The 22,185-nt window shown below is 43.1% G+C and overlaps 1 protein-coding gene across 5 annotated transcripts in view; it reads left to right on the forward strand.

Moving 5' to 3' along the window:
- Positions 1-4,035: 4,035 nt before the first annotated feature.
- Positions 4,036-22,185, forward strand: part of LOC106563289 (mediator of RNA polymerase II transcription subunit 13-like) — a 124,651-nt gene continuing 106,501 nt past the window's right edge. For all 5 annotated transcript variants that reach the window (XM_014128759.3, XM_082958168.1, XM_082958165.1 and 2 more), the window contains exons 1-2: positions 4,036-5,632; positions 21,411-21,648. In XM_014128759.3, the coding sequence (XP_013984234.3) occupies positions 5,561-5,632; positions 21,411-21,648 (310 nt within the window). In that variant the 5' untranslated portion in view covers positions 4,036-5,560. The remainder of the gene's footprint in view (positions 5,633-21,410; positions 21,649-22,185) is intronic.

A 22,185-nucleotide genomic window follows, 5' to 3' on the forward strand; every position in this document is an offset into this window, starting at 1 on the left:
ATAAAAAATCGCACCCATCTACACACAATACCCCATAATGACACAGTCAAAACATGTTTTGAGGCATTTTTGCTAATTTATCAAACCTGAAATACAGAAATAGCTCATTTACATAAGTATTCACACCCCTGAGTCAATACTTTGTAGAAGCACCATTGGCAGCAATTATAGTTGTGATTCTTTCTGCGTAAATCTCTAAGAGCTTTCCACACCTGGATTGCGCAATATTGTCCCATTATTCTTTTCAAAATTCTTCAAGCTCTGTCAAATTGGCTGTTGATCATTGCTAGACAACCATTTTCAGGTCTTGCCATAGATTTTCAAGTAGATTCAAGACAAATCTGTATCTCGGCAACTCAGGAACAATCACTGTATTCTTGGTAAGCAACTCCAGTATAGAGCTGGCCTTGTGTTTTAATTGATTGTCCTGCTGAAAGGTGAATTCATCTCCCAGTGTCTGGTGGAAAGCAGACTGAACCAGATTTGCTGTAGGATTTTGCCTGTGCTTAGGTCCATTCCGTTTATTTTTTATCCTGAAAAACTACTTAGTCTTTAACGATTACAAGCATACCCATAACATGATGAAACCACCACTATGCTTGAAAATATGTAGTGGTACTCAGTAATGTGTTGTATTGGATTTGACCCAAACATAACACTTTGTATTCAGGACAAAAAGTGAATTGCTTTGCCACATTGTTTTGCAGTATTACTTTAGTGCCTTGTTTTTAACAGGATGCATGTTTTGGAATATTTTTTTTCTGTAAAAGCTTCTTTCACCATTGGCCTCATGGAGAAATGCCTGAGCAGTTTCCTTCCACTCCAGCAACTGAGTTAGGAAGAACGCATTTATCTTGTAGTGACTGGGTGAATTGATACACCATCCAAAGTGTAATTAATAACTTCACCATGGTGAAAGGGATATTCAATGTCTTTTTTGCATTTTTACCCATCTACCAATTCTTTGCGGGCCATTGGAAAACTTTCCTAGTTTTTGTGGTTGAATCTGTTTGAAATTCACTGCTCGACTGAGGGACCTTACAGATAATTGTATGTGTGGGGTACAGAGACGAGGTAGTCATTCAAAAATGTTAAACACTTTGATTGCACAGAGTGAGTCCATGAAACTTATTGTGTAGGCCAGTGACACAAAATCTAAATGTAATCCATTTTAAACTGTGTCTGTAACACAACACCATTTTGAAAAAGTCAAGGGGTGTGAATACTTTCTGAAGGCACTGTATATCTACACATCTTTTTAATCTCCTGTAATAGCTGTGTGTGTGAAATATGGGGCTTCTTTCACCAAAGTTATAATCCAAAAACATAGCCACCCCACATAAGGAAATCTATGGCTAAGCTTCCAGCATTCTCATGTCAAATTCGCAATTTGAATAATAATAATAATATATTTATTATATATATATATTATATATATATATATATATATATATATATAGCACTTTTATACAGAATATGGTTGATTTTTAAACAACAGTTGTAGCTGGTGCTTTCAAAGTTGGTTATATTATATATAATTTTCCATGACCTTTTCAGAACCACTGATCAAACTAAGTTTAAATGTATCAGTGTCCTTTTTAAAGCAATTTATACAGGTCATCCTGATATGTACCCTAGAGGTCAAAGGTCAACGTTTGGTTGATCTGAACATTCCGAAACGGTGTCTGATGGATAGCTGTGAATCTAAACGTTCCAATGATATATGATGAAAGGATATACAGTACATGAGCAATAACTTGTTGAATACCCTATGGGAAAAATGAATGGGATGGAGGGATGAAAGAAAGAGTGATAACACAGAAAAAGCTGCCATTGCTGCACTGTTACCACACACTTTCCAACTCTAGGGACATAGACATTAAAAAAATATATCTTCTTCCCCCCAGGCGAGCCTGACCGACCCCCCCTGGCTCATGGACTATTATGACAGTATAAATGTCAGCCATTTTGGTGTGGGAGTATGTCAACCATGGTCAGACAGTGATGTGTTACGATATTGTGTAAAACAATACATTTGAAGATGACCTACACATTAAGTGTGTTAGCTAGCTAGCCAGTCAGTTCTAGAGTAATGATTACATACTTTAAAAAAAAGTTAACTGCCAATATGCCAACATTCCATACAAACAGCCACAGCCATACAGTAGCTGGAATCAGTTGATGATAGGCCTTAGACAAGTTGTACATGCAACAACTACTGATACTATGTCATGTTATTATACTCACAGAAAACAAACATTTAGAGATTTATGGTCTGTTTACATATATGTTAGAGGCTATTTTATACGGAAAGTGTGTATAAAACCTGTATAAACTGTATTATAATTATATAACCATATTTAGGGCTGACAATATTTCTATTAAACAATGTCAGATATATCAAATGCCTTACTTTTATTTTACAGTATAAGTAGAAGCAGGAAATGCATTCCAAACCATTTTCTTGGTTTGGCATGGGTCCTCAAATCCTCCAAAAGTTCTACAGCTGTACCATTGAGAGCATCTTGACTGGCTGCATCACTGCTTGATACGGCAATAGTACCGCCCTCGATCGCATGGCGCTACAGAGGTTGGTGTGGACAGCCCAGTACATCACTGTGGCCAACCTCCCTGCCATCCAGGACCTCTATATCAGGAGGTGTGAAAGGAAGCCCTGGAAAATCCAACCACCCAAACCATAGAATGTTGTCTCTGCTTCCGCATGGCAAGCGGTACCGGTGCATGAAGTCTGACACCAACAGGCTCCTGAACAGCTTCTATCATTGTGCCATAAGACTGCAAAATAGCTAATGAGCTAACACAATGGCTACACGGACTGTCTGAGTTGACCCTTGTATTTTATTCTTATTTTTGCACTGTCTCTATGTAATCACCGGGCCCTACACACTCCGCACACTGATACTCCAACACACATACAAACACTCACTATAATTTGCTCACACACACATAATATGCACCTACATTTATAATTACTCTACACACACACACCCCCACTCACATGCTGCTACTGCGTTTATCATATATCCTGATGCCTAGTCACCTTACCCTTATAAGGTGACTAGGCATCAGGCTCCCGAGTGGTGCAGTGGTCTAAGGCACTGCATCTCAGTGGTAAAGGCGTCATTACAGAACCTGGTTTGATCACGGCCTGTATCACAACTGTCCGTCAGCGGGAGTCCCATAGGGCGGTGCACAATTGGCCCAGCGTCGTCCAGGTTATGGGGAGGGTTTGGCTGGGGTAGGTCGTCATTGTAAAATAAGAATTTGTTCTTAACTGACTTGACTGGTTAAATAAAGGTTAAATACAATATATATCTATATATATATATATACATATGTACCTCGATCCAGTATACCTAAACATTGTAAATATGGTATATACAGGGTCAGTTATTTCTTATTGTATATCTCCTGTGTTTTTGTTCTACCTTGTTATTTTTGGTATTACATTGTTATTGATCACTGCATTGTTGGGTTTAGAGCTTCCAAGAAAGGCATTTCACTGTACTTGTGCATGTGACATTAAAACCTTTGATTGTGACACTATCATGGACGTAGTCATTGGGTGATTCTGATTTCCACTCCTTGTTAATGACATCACCTGGGAACACTGTAAATAGAAGGCTCTGCTGTGAATGGTACATTATGTAATAATCAAAATGCAACAGTCTATTATCAATGAAGGAATTGCAACAGTGATGTAACAATAACATGTGTAGGCCTGGTAATGATTTCATTCATACATTCACTGCAACAGTTCTATTGTTAAGCGTAACAATGTAACAACGCAACAATACACTGTAACAATAGGGGAGATGATGTGTGATGTGGTTAGATGACAGCTGATTGTCAGTGAGAGCCACTGGCGCCTCTAGCGTCGCATCAAGGCCTGTATCAAAGATTTTAATCTAAACAGTGCTGTAATCCCTTGCTTTGATCACGTGAGGACTCTACTTGGCCAAATGGGAAAGCGAGTCTCTCTTAGCCTGCCGGCCGCCATTACATTTCTATGCGTGGTGGGCTGCTGTTCGCGTAAGCACTCAGAAGTACACACTCACATACACACATAGTGAGAGCCACACATATTCATACATACACACACACACACACACACACACATACGCTCACTTACGAATGTTACAGCAAAGACACTGATTGAGACATAAACAATGCCTGGAAAGGGACTCGCTGCTTCTGAATTACTTGATGAGAAACACCGCATATCATCGACGGTTTAATGTCTGATTTTTACATCATAAATCTTGCTTTACGATGGAACACGTTATTTTTCCTGTTTTTTTAGAGGGAGATAAGGAGACTAGACTCATCTGACCAGTGTGCAGCATTTATTTCATAATCATAACGTCAGACAGGGATTGTCACCATTACTGGATTGTCAACGTGTTCTTGGATACATTACTGCAGCTATTGTGTTTTCAAGCAAAATAAATATTTCGAGGTCTAATTACTAGGAAACTGGGAGGACATTTCGTAATGATATAAAACAGAAAGGAAGGATGGATTTTTTTTTTAAACCTCGTTCTACTGCTGCCGTTTTCCTTCTGGTGGATTGAGTATACTTTTCGTTGGAAGAAATAAGAAAACGTTTTAACATTGACATATTGAATTGACTTTTTGTTTGCGAGACCATCGACTCTTGCTGTCCACCTTGGGTTACCCGACCAAAGAGCAATATTTTATTTTGCAGTCTGCTGTTATTTGCAAACTGAAACAAGGATTAAACATTCCTGTTCACAGTTGCCTGTTGTGTGTGGCAGGCTACATTGTGAGGGGGACGGTGGTGGTAAGAAAGAAAGCTATTAATAGCTCATGCAATTCTAGAAAACTATCACAACTGGTGCATTAGCTTGTGCGGTTGACGGAATCGAATTGAGATTTCTTGCATGCAATTCGCAGCTGACTGGTCTCCAACAGCTAAACGGTCGATTTCGTGTTCAATTAGGGGATAATAAACGCGTAATAAACTACAGCGTTTTTCTAGAAGTTCTCGGACTAAGCACTCATTTTGATGGGGTTTTACGCTCTGGAAGAAAATAATAGATCGACTTCACATGGATTACACTATTATATATATACATTTTTTTAAATTAATCATTAAAGTAGAGCTATCATCAGAAAGACTGGAATGGAAACGGATTGACATTTCTCTCCGTGGATTAAGACACGGATACATTTTAGCCTAGCCTACCTGCTTTCTGCGTTTGACAATGATCGGGTTTGGATCGCCTGAGCTGGACTGTAACAATGTTCTGATTTGCGAACCCACTTGGATGTACGAAAACAAACCATTAGTTTGGTATACAGTCAACGCGGGTTATTGATACATTTTGAATTCTTTCTTTGTTGACAAAATAATTGGGCTACTTGAGGTTAGCTGTTGATCTGTTTGACAATTTCTCGTGTTTTGGCGGTGGCGTGGCAGACTTGTGAGGGAACCGATTTGCCACCACTGCTCGGTTTTGATACCGATCAAGGATTTCGAAATGCCCTACACTGACGACCCGATCGGCGGACGATTATGACTACAGCAGCGAATTGGGTGGCTAACGGGGCAAGCCTTGAAGACTGCCACTCCAACCTCTTCTCTCTGGTACAGTAAAACAAATAATGGGTGCACATAAAGACATGAGCGAGGCGTGAGCGACAAGTCATAAGACCGTAGTAGGCAAGCTTTAGATCTGCACTCGTAGTACAAAGGTGAACCAATTGTCGGGGCCGTTATTAACCAATCATTAACGCGAGCCACTGGTCCAGGAAAACTACTGTATTTTTATTACTAAACGTATTATGATACTATATTATACTTCAGGGGCTTTAACACTAGGCCTACATTGTTATGTAGCTTGTTCAAATATATACAGCCTCATAAAAAATAGTAGCCTAATATTGCCAGTTTATTGTTTATGTCACACTTTAATTTCTAGGCCAATAATTTATTTTAAATTACCCAGATTATGTCACTATTGCTTTTTCTTAGATAACAGCATGGTAGCCTAGTGATGTGACATTGTGTAGATAGATTGAACTAGCAGACATACTTAAAAATCAAGACAGACAAAATAATGAACAATAACTAGGCCTATTAAGACTTACACTAAAATCTGGAACACTTTCTCTGAACTGCACTTCTCAAGAACTCACTTGGAAAAAGCAGTTCCACTGTAGCCTCTCAAGTATTTTTTTGAGCTGGTGGAAAAATGTGAGGCATTTCCTGATTTTCTGAAAATCATTTTGTAATAGTAGCAATGCAAAGGCTACCATAGGCCTAGGCTATTGCTCAAACAGAGCACTCAAGAGCAGCAGGTTATGACACCGAAAGGTACTCAAAGCAATTATTATACCTGGATTGATATGAAATAAGAGGTATCCAAAAGCTATTTATTCAACCCTTTACCCCCTGGTCAAAGTGCAGTTGAAGTAATGTGTTCCATACTAGAAAGGAAACATGAGTTTTCTGCCAGTAGCATGTCTCAAGTTAACAACAGAATTTCCACTTTCAAAGTCCTTATTGGAAGATTATATGCAACTTTTGCTCAGACTATCAAACAAACCTTTAATTTCCCATGCATTAGCGGAATTCACAAGTTTCTGTTATTGCCTCGATTCCATCCCAACCCTCCATGTCCCAAACGTTTCTCAACTTCACTGAGTTTGACCCTGCACTCACAGAGTTAGCTGCGTTGCACTACTACTACATGCACTGAAGTGGAAAGGCATGTGGGTTGAGTTTGGGCATGGGGTCAGGAGCCACAACAACAATAGGGGTCTTGGGGGCATTTTAGGTTATGATGCTGGTAGTCATGTTCATCTGTAGTAGCATTGTGCCTCTGTTTGTGAGGGTCCGCGGCAGCAGGTGAACCTTTCCACCAATGCGGCCAGCGAGTGTGGGAGGAGAGGAGGAAAACCTTTGCAGGAGATTTATCCATTGCCGTGCAAATTCAGGGAAGCCCTCTTGATTGATTTAGTGCTCTCTGTTGGTATACATTCATTTAATCAGATCATATCTAAGTGCGTTTAGTGCAGTCACCAGAGCTCCCCTGTCAGGTTCTGTCTTTCAGTGGGCCTGTGGAAACAGAGTAAAACAGTGATTATGTTTTTGGTCAACTTTCTGTGCACAGTGTTTTCCCTCCAAAAGACTCCCCCTGCATTATTATGCTATGCTGTGCAGAGGGCTGGCAAGGCTCCACGCTCTCTCTGTCTGTGTGAACAGAAAGGTGAGAGAGAAGAGGAATGTCTGCTTGTTGCTCTGAATATTTATAAGTGGTTAGAGGCACAGCAGTTAGTTACTGTGGTGGCTGTCAGGAAGTCAAAGTCAGACGAACACTAATGACAAACCAGTGTCTTGTCAAGGAGGGAGAGAGATGGGGAGATCGCTCACGGCAGAGTGCTGAGGTCAAACAGAAAAGCCGGAATTTAGAGTCATGTTTCACGCTCTATTACTATTGTATTACTACTAATACTTCTATAATGACTATTGTGAAGCATATTTGTCATTGTGTTTACATGGTGACAGTTCCTGTACGTATATTATATTTAAATATGTTTACACCTCGGTCTCAGGGTCATGTATCTGCAGCATAGTTTATGTAAGTTGGTGCTTTGCCAGTGAAAGTAATGTTCTGACAGCCTGTTGAACACCATTCCACTGTGCAGTAACCTTGTCTGAATGATTTACTACATGTTATTATTATTATTATTATTGACCATGTCAATAGAACACCTAAAAGGTTTAGCATTAAGCAGCATATATTCATTAGAAACAGATTACTGTCAGCCTATTTCAACTGCACTGTGAGAGAAAGGCTGTTAAATGTAAAATACTTTCAATCTCAGTATCACCATGACTGGTAGGACCCCAAAAAATCATAGAAAAAGAACGAACAGGAGCCTAAGAAAGAGGGGTATGAAGAAAGAACTTAAGCAGTCTTGTTTGAGGCAGAAGAATCTGTCTTTCTTTCTAGTGCTGGATAAAAGCAGTTAGAGAGTGAACGAGTGGAGCAGGGGAATCTGTTTTCGTTTGAGGGAAGTATTATGTGTGATGTGTATTTCCTGAGCGCTAGCCTCGGCCCATTTGAGAGAAAGAGAAAGTGAGAGAGAGAGCGAGAAAGAGAGAGAGAAAGAGGGAGAGAGATCATGGCTGTCCCTCTATAGTTTGGGCAGGTTCTTTATACTGACTCATGCTTGAGTCACTGCTAAAATATGAAACACAAGGAGCGCACAGCCCATGACGCAGGGAGCAGCAGCATGTACACACACACACACACACACACACACACACACACACACACACACACACACACACACACACACACACACACACACACACACACACACACACACACACACACACACACCACACAGGGGGAAGCAAACACACACACACGCTTGCAAAAACACACTAACGTATCAGAATATGCTCATAAACATATTTACACACACACACAGGGACATGTACGCTTGTACAAACATAGGTTGGATTTTCTTGCTTTAATTAATGGCGTCCTCCTGTCCCCCAGACAGGGCTGCTCGGAGTGAAACACTGGTAATTAAGTGTCGTCAAGTGGAGGTATAATGTGATCAGCTAAGAGGTGCTTATTAGACAAACTGTATTCCAATAGAGGTCCATGCATGTATAATGATAACCAACCGTGTAAGATGGAGAGAGAGGGGAATAAGATAAGAGATGAGCTGGTTAATACAATTGAACAGGATGACCCACTGTATTTAGGTTACTTAGTGGCCCTGCTCATAAGGAGCTATAATAATGGCCAGTATTCAAATGTTAGAGGATTACTACTATGTGCTCAACCAGGACTTTGTTCTTTAAGTACTAAAAGAGAATCAAGCCAGGAATTCTGGGATGCTAACCCTTAGAAAAAAGGGTTCCAAAAGAGTTATTCGGCTGTCCTACATGGAACCCAAAAGGGTTCTACCTGGAACTAAAAGGGTTCTACCTGGAACCAAAAATGGTTTTTCAAAGGGTTCTCCTATGGGGACAGCCTTCCTTGGCTGGTCTTCTTGCTATAGTGTAGTGACAGTTTGCCCTGGCCTCACTTGGAAAGGCTGTGTGTAGAGTTAGCTAATCTCCCTCTGTCACTGCATGGGGATCCCTGTCATCACAACAGGGCTCAACTCAGTGGGGGCTTGTCCCCCCATATCATCCTTCCAGGATAACATCCTTAGCTCAACACAGACCCACCTTACCCCCACTCCTCTGTCCCAAACACACACACACGCGCACACACACACACACACACACACACACACACACACACACACACACACACACACACACACACACCACACACACACACACACACACACACACACACACACACACACACACACACACACACACACACACACACACACACACACACACACACACACACACACACACACACCAGCCCAATAGATTACTCCACTACAAATCAATCTATTAACGAGCCTTCTCACTTTTCACATGGGTGGGGCATGATGATTGAGGTTAGGGGAAGGCAAAGAAAGAGGCCTCTCTTTTCTACCAATCCCTTGATATAAATCCTGGGTGGTGAGCCATAGATCTTGTCTGAGCGGGACCTGTCTCAGCCCTGCCAGAGAGTTGAAGTACGACTGAAAAAGAGAGGAGAGGTAGCCACCTTGGTCCTGTGTGGGACAGGGTGTAGGACAGGGAGATGGGATGGGGACAGAGAGTGGGACAGGGAGTGGGACTGGGAGTGGGACAGGGATGGGGACAGGCAGTGGGACAGGCAGTGGGACAGGGAAGGGGACAGGGAGTGGGACTGGGAGTGGGACAGGGATGGGGACAGGCAGTGGGACAGGCAGTGGGACAGGGAAGGGGACAGGGAGTGGGACTGGGAGTGGGACAGGCAGTGGGACAGGCAGTGGGACAGGCAGTGGGACAGGGAAGGGGACAGGGAGTGGGACTGGGAGTGGGACAGGGATGGGGACAGGCAGTGGGACAGGCAGTGGGACAGGGAAGGGGACAGGGAGTGGGACTGGGAGTGGGACAGGCAGTGGGACAGGCAGTGGGACAGGCAGTGGGACAGGGAAGGGGACAGGGAGTGGGACAGGGAGTGGGACTGGGAGTGGGACAGGCAGTGGGACAGGCAGTGGGACAGGGAAGGGGACAGGGATGGGGACAGGCAGTGGGACAGGCAGTGGGACAGGGAAGGGGACAGGGATGGGGACAGGGAGTGGGACTGGGAGTGGGACAGGCAGTGGGACAGGCAGTGGGACAGGCAGTGGGACAGGGAAGGGGACAGGGATGGGGACAGGCAGTGGGACAGGCAGTGGGACAGGGAAGGGGACAGGGATGGGGACAGGGAGTGGGACTGGGAGTGGGACAGGCAGTGGGACAGGGATGGGGACAGGCAGTGGGACAGGGAGTGGGACTGGGAGTGGGACAGGGATGGGGACAGGCAGTGGGACAGGGAGTGGGACTGGGAGTGGGACAGGGATGGGGACAGGCAGTGGGACAGGGAAGGGGACAGGGAGTGGGACAGGGATGGGGACAGGCAGTGGGACAGGGAGTGGGACTGGGAGTGGGACAGGGATGGGGACAGGCAGTGGGACAGGGAGTGGGACTGGGAGTGGGACAGGGATGGGGACAGGCAGTGGGACAGGGAAGGGGACAGGGAGTGGGACAGGGATGGGGACAGGCAGTGGGACAGGCAGTGGGACAGGGAAGGGGACAGGGAGTGGGACAGGGATGGGGACAGGCAGTGGGACAGGCAGTGGGACAGGGAGTGGGACAGGGATGGGGACAGGGAGTGGGACTGGGAGTGGGACAGGGATGGGGACAGGCAGTGGGACAGGCAGTGGGACAGGGAAGGGGACAGGGAGTGGGACGGCGATGGGGACGGCATGAATGGGGTAGGCGGGAGATCTTTTGGAGAACAGTGGCTTGATTTTGAAATATGTCAGCCCTGCAGTGCCAGCTGTGTGCTATTCTTAGCCCTCTGGTGTTCCTGCATACAGGGCGACAGAAGGGAGAGTGGGAAAGAGGAGTTGGCAGGAATGAGCAGTAGCGAGGCCGATGCTGTGGCTGCTACTGAGGGGGTGTCTAACATTGTGATGCTCCTCAGCCAGGCCTGCCCTCTTTATCTCCATCAAAGGGACACGAACTGTTTGAGTGACACTTAGTTTTTTCCCTCACACTATTTCACACGGCTCGATAGAGTTTCACCACACTGGTTTCCCACCATAACGCTGGCTTTTGGAAATCTGTTATCATGATTTCCATGATGCGATTTCTCATATGTGAACTTGATACAAGCTTGCTTGTTTGGATATCAACATGCTGTGACTGGGAGAGGATTAGGTGTCATCCAGAGATGCTGTAAGGACGTCTTACAGATGTTGTGGTCTTTGTTACTGCAGCACTGAGAAGCCTTTTGCAATTACCATAATTGACCCAGCAATCTTGATAGAGAGAGCTTTTCCATTTAAAGGAGCTATCTCTCTCGGCTTGTAACTTGGCTAATATTTTTTTGTGCTTCTGACAGCTTAGCCAATATATGGTACTTGGCTGCGATTCAATAACAGTTATACTCAAGTTAAAGGCTGTTTAAAGCCACAGAAGTGTGTCTGGGATAAGAGTAGCTAGGCGAAATACTTGTTGTGCGGTTGTGAAGTCTAATAACGATGCGGTCATGTCCTATTGAGAAATGATCCCCAATGAATCAGCGGTGCACTCTCGAGGAAGCGAACATGCTAGGTCCAGATTGTTGATTTGAAAACCATCGCAACGCATTGATTTGTGCCGTGCTGCTGCCACAAGTGTGCTCTCATCTTAAATTAGCAGACATCCGGCCTTTTCACATGGTAATGAACATTTGCACCACTCAATCTCAGCTCTGGCACACACAGTAAATGGGATTTCCAATATAATGTGGAGACACGTTGGAGTCAATATAGTCAACGATGCCTAGTCATGCAGTGCATATTGAGCCTCAGCGATGATACAAAAAAATGTGCTATCTAGAACCTAAAGGGTTAGATGTTCCCTTATGAACAAGATAAACTATGTATATGTAAGGGAAGCAGCCCAGAGTTGTACTGGAGTACTTGAAGGTCATGTTAGGCTGTGTTAAGATGTTGCGAGAGACAGGAAGTCAAGGCACTCAGTCAGTGCAGTCACTTCTCTGATTCTTCTCTTGAAGGGCTCTGATTCCATGCTGCCACTCCCACTTGGTAAACAAACAGCAGATTACAGGCAGAAGAGAAGTGAGCTGCAGGTCTAAACCTGTTCTGGTGTCAGCGCGTGGTTCTGTACTGCCAGCGCTGCAGACAGAGAGAGGATGTCTGTTTCTGTTGTTTACTTAGTGTAATGAAGCAAGTCATGTTAGGTTCATGGACATAGGACTTGTTCTTTTTTTCTGTAGTCATTCAATTTGAATTCACTTTTAATTACATAGGCTACATCCAATTATTTATATCATATTTCAGACTTTCATTTACATCTGTCCAATTTAAATGTTGAACACATTTCTGCTGCCTCCTTGCAGTGCTCAATGAAGTCAGTACATCTGGATAATGTCAAATTGTTCAAAACAAAAGCACAGTCATAATCTTCAGAGTTACCTTATATACTGAAAAAATATAAACGCAACATGTAAAGTGTTGGTCCAATGTTTCATGAACTGAAATAAAAGATCCCTGAATTTTTCCCTACACACAAAAAACGCATTTCTTTCAAATTGTGTGCACAAATTAGTTAACATCCCTGTTAGTGAACATTTCTCATTTGCTAAGTTAATTCATCCACCTGACAGGTGTGGCATATCAAGAAGCTGATTAAACAGCATGATCATTACACAGGTGCACCTTGTGCTGGGGACAATAAAAGGCCACTCTAAAATGTGCAGTTTTGTCACACAACACAATGCCACAGATGTCTTGAGTTTTGAGTGAGCATGCAACTGCAGGAATGTATGTCCAATATGTCCAACCGGCCTCACAACCGCAGACCACGTGTAACCACGCCAGCCCAGGACCTCCACATCCGGCTTCTTCACCTGCGGGATTGTCTGAGATCAGCCACCCGGACAGCTGATGAAACTGAGGAGTATTTCTGTCTGTAATAAAGCCCCTTTGTGATGAAAAACTAATTCTGATTGGCTGGCCCTGGCTCCCCAGTGGGTTAGCCTGGCTCCCAATTGGGTGGGCATGTGCCCTCCAAAGCCCACCCATGGCTGTGCCCTTGCCCAGTGATGTGAAATACATAGATTAGGGCCTAATGAATTTATTACAGTTGTGTGATTTCCTTATATGAATTGTAACTCAGTAAAATCATTGAAATTGTTGGATGTTGCGTTTTACTGAAAATGTATATTTTTGTTCAGTATAGTTGGATATTAATGTGTTGCTTCTGGTAAGTCAGGGGCTTTCCTGACATTTATATTGTGCTGGATATAGTCATTATTATTATTATTCCAATCAGAGACAGTGAATTCCAGGTGCATAGTAGCCAATGGAGGTGTTACCGGAGAGAGAGAAGGAGGGGAGGGCAAGAGATGGAGAATTACATCCCTTTGTAATTTACAGTCAACGGAACAGACCCCTAAACGGCTTGAAATGTTATCTTTCTGCCGTAACCCTGGAGACAGAATCTTGAAAATTGAATAAGTTGCCGAAGTCTTACAGATGGTGTATGTTGCCTAGCAACTGTTTTTACTTCCCTTTTTCTTCCTGGTGTATTTCTTCTGGCCTGTCACAGTTAATTAAGTTGCACTGGAGACACACTTCTGGTAAATGTATTTGCTGATTAATAATTCACGTTAAGCAGGGCCACTGTTTTAGGTAGGTCCTCTGTTTAAGATTGAACCCAACATCATGGCCCCATGTCTTTGTTTGTCAGCATTTGTTTGCCACACCAAACACTGGCTATGTGCGGCCTCTCTCCCCCTTCTTCATTGGTCTTCCTCCTTCTCATGTCCCGCCCCTCTCTCCTTGCATCAGGTGAGAAGTCAGAGGTTGATTGTAGCTCTCCGCAGTGTGAGCCACAGCTGATTGGCAGGTCCATCCGTCACTCTGCCCCCGGGGACGGGTGTAGCTCTAATTAGGTCGCTTGGCTTGCCTGCCTCCTAGGGCCAGATCCTACAACAGAAACACGATCAAATGGCGCTCCTTCCTTTGTAGGGCCTTGTAGAGGTGCCGGCAGAGGGCAGAATAAAAGCACCTGTTTAGTGCCGAGAGCCTTAGAGGCCATTTTCTGCACCTGTTTGGTGCTTTTGTGTTCCTGTCTTGTCCCCTCTGCTATGCTCATATCTGCAGAGCTCCCTGTGCACTGTAAAATGCAACAGGGGAAAAAGCAGGCGGTAATATGGGTTAATTTGATTTCAATGGGCTAATTGAAGAAGGGGGATCTAGCCTGTTCTGATTTCTCGTAGTCAATCAGACTGATCATTATAGGCTGTCAGCACTTCCAGTGTCTGCCACCCTCCCTGCCCCATGCGGAAAAGAGATTCTTTCTGGTTTTCAAAATAGTTACATTTTTCAACACTGGGCTGCTTTAGAACAGACTACAGGGTAAAGGTAATTTCAATTTCCAAATCAAATAATTTCAGGAGTTGAGCAATAATTTTATGAAAATAATACAAATATTTTCCAATTCATGTGAAATCTATTTATGACTTGAATTTCAGAAAATAGTTTCTACATTTGAGCTAAATGGATTTGACTCTGTAGAGTCTTTTTGGATGATATGTGAGTGTCATGTCTACAGTATTGTAGACCTATCAAACAGCTTGTTAGTTAAACAAACCCCACATATTGGCAGCATGGCAAGTGTCTTCAGATATTTGACGGGCTGAAAATGCCACCCTGACAGAAAGTGTTTCACAGAAGCTTTGATAGGTTAAGCTGCTGATATAAGCTGTCTCTCTATTGCCTAAAGTGCTCTCCTCTGTCCAACTCTATCGCTCTTACATAGCTACAAGAATCCCAGAGTGGTATCTGTGTTGCACTCTCTCATCATTCAGATTGTGACGCTTTGATACCAGGTTCTCATCTCCCAACTGGCGAGGAGACCCACCTGTTTAAGACACCCACATTCTAAAATACTAAATGGCCTTAAATAGTGAGTAAGTTACTTTTTAGAAACTCAAGCTGTTTGCTAAACTGAACTTAACATTCAGATGGAAAAGATAGCGTTGTGTGTTGATAATAAGTCAGAGTGTATGGTGAAGTCCTCTGGGTTCCTGTAGAACTCCACACTGCTTTGTGCTATGTTTCTGTTGTCGCTGCTTACAAAAGGCTGCTTTTTATCAATGGCTACCTGTGGGTTTGTGTAAAGAAACACTGGAGTGCCCTAACAGTGTTGTTTGTCATGTAAGGGGAAGGAAGGAAGTGTTCTCCCCAACTATTCAGTCTTGCCTCTGCGTGTGTTGTCTTGCATGCCCTTGTGTTCAATGCACACCTTTCTGTTCCAGACTGTTGCAGTGCCTTGTGTGCACGAGCACGCGTGTCTTTCAGCATGGAGGTAAAATGGCCTTTGCGGCATGGAGGTAAAATGCGAACAATCCATTCCCTGCTTCTCAAAGAGGTTTTCCGCAACGCTCCAAGTTGCTAGCCCTTTCCTGCAGTCAGATGACCTAGTGACCTCATGGGTGGAATGTTATTTATTTTTTATAATTTCATAATTAATAAACATACTTTCTTTTAAACTGCCAAAATACGGGTATTCTATGTCAAACGGTGTTGTTATATTTCAGTCTTCTGTGATGTATATAAAGTGTAATATTGAGATGCAAATTCAAAATTTAATACATTTCAACTCTATATCTGACATGGTACAGGCATCTTCTTTTTTTTAAGCCCATAACCATGTGTGTGAGGTGGATACTTTTGTTTCAAAGTAGATTTGTTTAAGACTACCAAGAAACACTCTGTGTGACCCTGTTTTAGCCCACTGCAGTAAAAGGTTAAGGCAGGACAATAAGCTGAATGTTTTCTCGCTCCACGAGCACTCTTGTGGCTTCACCTTTCTGTCGGTCGCTGACCTCAAAGATGAAGCTTGAGTCAAGTGTGCTTTCCTGTCTGTGTGGAAACCTTTTAACCTGTGTTATGGGGCTTTACCTGTTATTATGTATCTCCTGTTCAGAGTCTATAGGTTTTTATTGGGTTGTGTACACTATGTTTACTGTACACAGCATCCTCACTATCAACATTCTGAGATGTGCTGGTTTGCTGAGGTGTAATACAGTGAACCCAAACCAGTAGATGTAACATCTACATTACTACATTATATAAGTGTGCCTGTACTGTATGTGCCTGACTCTGGACACTACTTGCAATTCCAGCTATGTGTGTGCCAAAGGTTCACCAGAGGAGAAGCTTTGACTCCCATATGTGTTTGATTACAACCAGATGCTTAGTGTTTTCTGTATGACCTCTGTGCAGGATCTTCTATTGGTTGATACCTCAAACACAGATACAGTACTGTGTCATTCAGCTGTCTGTATACTATCACAGATATGCACTGAAAGCTCACAGTTAGATTCTCTCTTCTTCTCCACAGACTAGGGAGAGATTGCACTTCTCACTTGTTGCTGTTGTCAATCACAGGATGTATAATACCATAGGCAGTAGAGGTCGACCGATAATGATTTTTCAACGCCGATACCGATTATTGGAGGACCAAAAATTCCGATACCGATTAATCGGCCGATTTTTATTTATTTATTTGTAATAATGACAATTACAACAATACTGAATGAACACTTATTTTAACTTAATATAATACATCAATAAAATCAATTTAGCCTCAAATAAATAATGAAACATTATTTATAATGAAACACAATTTGGTTTAAATAATGCAAAAACAAAGTGTTGGAGAAGAAAGTAAAAGTGCATTATGTGCCATGTAAGAAAGCTAACGTTTAAGTTCCTTGCTCAGAACATGAGAACATATGAAAGCTGGTGGTTCCTTTTAACATGAGTCTTCAATATTCCCAGGTAAGAAGTTTTAGGTTGTAGTTATTATAGGAATTATAGGACTATCTCTCTATACGATTTGTATTTCATATACCTTTGACTATTGGATGTTCTTATAGGCACTTTAGTATTGCCAGTGTAACGGTATAGCTTCCGTCCCTCTCCTCGCTCCTACCTGGGCTCGAACCAGGAACACATCGACAACAGCCACCCTCGAAGCAGCGTTACCCATGCAGAGGAAGGGAAACAACTACTCCAAGTCTCAGAGCGAGTGACGTTTGAAACGCTATTAGCGCACACCCCGCTAACTAGCTAGCCATTTCACATCGGTTACACCAGCCTGATCTTGGGAGTTGATAGGCTTGAAGTCATAAACAGCGCAATGCTTGAAGCACAGCGAAGAGCTGCTGGCAAAACGAAAGTGCTGTTTTGAATGAATGCTTACGATCCTGCTGCTGCCTACCACCGCTCAGGCAGACTGCTCTATCAAATCATAGACTTGATTATAACATAATAACACATAGAAATACGAGCCTTAGGTCATTAATATGGTCGAATCCGGAAACTATCACGTTTATTCTTTCAGTGAAATACGGAACCGTTACGTATTTTATCTAACGGGTGGCATCCATAAGTCTAAATATTCCTGTTACATTGCACAACCTTCAATGTTATGTCATAATTACGTAAAATTCTGGCCAGGCGGCCCAAACTGTTGCATATACCCTGACTCTGCGTGCAATGAACGGAAGAGAAGTGACACAATTTCACCTGGTTAATATTGCCTGCTAACCTGGATTTCTTTTAGCTAAATATGCAGGTTTAAAAATATGTACCTGTGTGTTGATTTTAAGAAAGGCATTGATGTTTATGGTTAGTTACAGTCGTGCAACGATTGTGTTTTTTTCCGCAAATGCGCTTTTGTTAAATCATCCCCCGTTTGGCAAAGTTGGCTGTCTTTGTTAGGAAGAAATAGTATTCACAGTTCGCAACGAGCCAGGCGGCCCAAACTGCTGCATATACCCTGACTCTGTTGCAGAGGTGACACATTTTCCCTAGTTAAAAGAAATTCATGTTAGCAGGCAATATTAACAAAATATGCAAGTTCAAAAATATATACTTGTGTATTGATTTTAAGAAAGGCATTGATGTTTATGGTTAGGTACAAGTTGGAGCAACGACCGTCCTTTTTCGCGAATGCGCACCGCATCGATTATATGCAACGCAGGACAGGCTAGATAAACTAGTAATATCATCCACCATGTGTAGTTAACTAGTGATTATGATTGATTGATTGATTGTTTTTTATAAGATAAGTTTAATGCTAGCTAGCAACTTACCTTGGCTTCTTACTGCATTCGCGTAACAGGCAGGCTCCTCGTGGAGTGCAATGTAAAGCAGGTGGTTAGAGCGTTGGACTAGTTAACCGTAAGGTTGCAAGATTGAATCCCCAATCTGACAAGGTAAAAATCTGTCGTTCTGCCCCTGAACAAGGCAGTTAACCCACCATTCCTAGGCCTTCATTGAAAATAAGAATGTGTTCTTAATTGACTTGCCTGGTTAAAAAATATTTATATATATATTTTTTTAAATCGGCAAATCGGTGGCCAAAAATACCGATTAACGATTGTTATGAAAACTTGAAATCGGCCCTAATTAATCGGCCATTCCGATTAATCGGTCGACCTCTAATAGGCAGCACTGTCACAAAGAGAGAGAAAAAAGCGAAAGAGACGAGAGAAGAGAAAAGAGAGGTAATGGAGGTTAGAGGAAGGTCCTGTCTGTGACTGTGTTCATTAAGAGATGAGAGAGCAGAGGGTCAGTAAACAAGGTGCATGAAACAGTTCTGTTTTTATTACTTGTGGAAAAAATAGATTTGGAGGAAACTCTGGTTGTTTGCGCATGTTGTGAGTGATTTATGCTCCCTCGATGTATGAGGGATAAAGTGGCACTAGCCCTCTCACTTACGCTCCTTGGCTCCCAGGCTGCACAGCAACCTGCCCAGGGCCTGCACACACACCTCATTATCACATCACGCCTGTTATCATTGGACAAAATGACTCTCGCCGACTGTCAACCAGAAAATGGGCCCCTAAAATTGAGCGCCCTTAGTCTGCATCACAGCTCTGGACTGTGTGCTTGTGTGTGTGTGCATGTGTGTGTGTGTGTGTGTGTGTGTGTGTGTATTTGCGTGTGTGTGTATGAGGTACTGTGCCATTAGATTAGCTTATAGCAGGAGTTTCCTTCACATTTCAATGGGGTCATCATGGGGGTTATTGATATGTGATGCGTAGGGGGAGTCTAGTGCAGTCTCAGCCATAGTAAGACACTACATGGCCTCCCAGTGATCCTGTTTCAGGTTTAGAAGTGACCCCTGTCAGACTCTCTCTAAGGTTTTGACATTCACAGAGAGTGACTCCTCCTCGGGCGGATGTCGGATTTCTTCTCCTCTGCTTTGGGAGAAGCACATCCTTGACCTCCGGCGGGACTATTTCTAGGCCAGATTATCGACGTGTCAATGTTTATATCTCAGATTACACACACTCTGTCATTATAGAGGAGTGGGTTTGTAATTACGAGGTACATTTTTTCAGAAGGGCTGTCTGTGACACATTCGTATGCTATACTGTACAGACAGACAATCACACTTGCATGTACGCATGCACGCATGCACAAACACACATAAACAAACACACACACAAACACACAGTACACACACAGTACACACAGTAACCCCCCCCCCCCCCCCGCTATCTCGCCAACCACATAAACACATTGAGATACATTTTTCCAGCCAGGTGCCCCATTTTGCTGCGTGTGCCTGTCCATTTGGCCGGTTCTTCCATCAAACTCCAATAGGACAGATAGTATTATTTTCTCCAAGTTGGCGAGGGGTGGCGTGGTGCCAGCCAGGACGGCGTGCCAAGCTAGGCCCTCACAGCTTGCTGAACACAGGAGAGGAGCCTAGCCCTGGCAGTGTGGCTCACCGAGCGATCTCCCTTATCCTGCCAAATCTGCTTCTGTGGGTATTGAACACAGCCTTTGTGAGATGTTCATTTTCAGCCTTGTTCTTCATAGACACCCACACTGGAGCATAATTTGACGACTCTGTTATTGAGTTGCGTTCAAAAGCAAAATCAATGTCTCTTGTAGGGACTTCAGGGTTTTCAGCCATAACTTCCCTAATGTGGATCAATGACCCCATTGTTTATTGTATTTAAATAAAACCCAAACCACAGAAGGGAAAAGACAGACTGTACACATGACAACAATATTCCACCCAAGCCAGACTGTTTTTCCTGTCTGAGAAAATGTATCCTCGGTGTCATTGGTGTGTCTTCACATCTGTTTAAAGATCCCTCTCCCCGGTGCAGTGGGGAAGCCTTTTTACTGCTCATCGATAGATTGAACAAACGTCCTATTTGACAAGGCTGTCTGCTGCCTCGCTCCCCCAGCCCTCTGATAGACAACATAAATGCGTTTTATTCCATCAAATGAAATTGAGAAGATGTCAGATACTGGCTATGCTGCGGTGATTGACCCTGACACAATTTCTCCCCCCTTCTTCTCTCGCTCTTTGTCTTTCTTTCTTTCTTTCTTTCTTTCTTTCTTTCTTTCTTTCTTTCTTTCTTTCTTTCTTTCTTTCTTTCTTCTTTCTTTCTTTCTTTCTTTCTTTCTTTCTCTGTTGCTCTCTCTTAATCACTCTCATTTTCTCTCTCTCTCACACCTGCTTATTCATTGTCATACTATACAGTATATACATTTGTACAACAGCTCTGGTGAAATTAAAATGTGAATAATGTGAATAGAATAATAGTAGTAGCAGTGGATTTATTCACATTTTACAAGGCAGTATAATCAGAACCCAGGAAGGAAGGCCATAGAGCTCTAGGGTTATATTTAACATTATGTAGCAGCCCATTATTCACTTCACATTGTATACAACTTCATTTGATGTGAAGAGCTACAAACAGGGCATCAGACAAGACCTCAGTTGTCTCAGATTACAAGCATATAATCAAATTAGGGTCTTGTAAAAAAATGTGTCATGTCATTCAATTCTAATAATCAAACGTTTCCAATACTGTTTAGAGAGCATAGTCATTGAGGTGAACATGTTCAATTATAGCGGGACCAATCCTTGGGTATTATATCCTGGTTAGGTCATATTGAGGCTACTCATCTCCTTCATTACAGTAATCCACCACTCAATTACAATTCAACCAACTTTATTGATACTAATTCATTTTTACGATAATACAAAAATAATTACAGTATTCAGATACAATAATTCGAAGCTCTCTGTCTCTTTCTCTATGTGTTCCAATTCAATTCAATGAATATTATTGATACTAATTATGATAACACAAAATAATGACAGTATACAGAAATAATAATAACACACTCTTCCTCTTTTTCTTCTCCAGGCAGAGCTGACGGGCATCAAATGGCGGTGCTACAGCTTCCGCGGCGGTGGCGAGTACGGACCGGTGATCTCAGCGCCGGCACAGGATGACCCGGTACTGCGCAGCTTCATACGCTGTGTGCAGGCCAACCTGCTGTGTGTGTGGCGCCGCAAAGTCAAGCCTGACGCCAAGGAGCTGTGGATCTTCTGGTGGGGCGACGAGCCCAACCTCTCCGACGTCATCCATCACGAGCTGGAAGGTGAGCACGCCGCTGTTGATCGCTGTTGCGCAGTCATACGCTCATCTTCTCCCCCTTTCTTCTGACCTCCCTTGCTCTCCTCTTTCTATCCCCCCATCCCTCCAGTAGGCTACCACCACCCTCTGGGTTTGTTGCATGTGGACCTTGAGAGTGACAGTTGAATAGGCATTTAATTAAAAGTGCTCATGCTGTGCTGTGGGGTCAGTGACTTGGGGGAAAAGGGGCTTTATGTTTAGTGATGTGTAGCGTTGTGTGGTCCGTGTTTTACTGTCTTGTGTTGTGTGGCATTGTGCTGGCTCAGGAAAGTCTCTGTAATGAAGCACACAGTAAGACTCCCTACGTGCAATTTTTCTTGCTGTTGTTTAGATCCTGTGTGTGTGTGTGTGTGTGTGTGTGTGTGTGTGTGTGTGTGTGTGTGTGTGTGTGTGTGTGTGTGTGTGTGTGTGTGTGTGTGTGTGTGCGTGCGTGCGTGCATTACTGAGAGATATCTCACCTGAAAGAGTGCCACTGTCAGCACTATCTCCTCTATTTATAGAA

The sequence above is a fragment of the Salmo salar genome, chromosome 11 (assembly GCF_965601325.2).
Source record: "Salmo salar chromosome 11, fSalSal1, whole genome shotgun sequence".
NCBI lineage: Eukaryota > Metazoa > Chordata > Actinopteri > Salmoniformes > Salmonidae > Salmo > Salmo salar.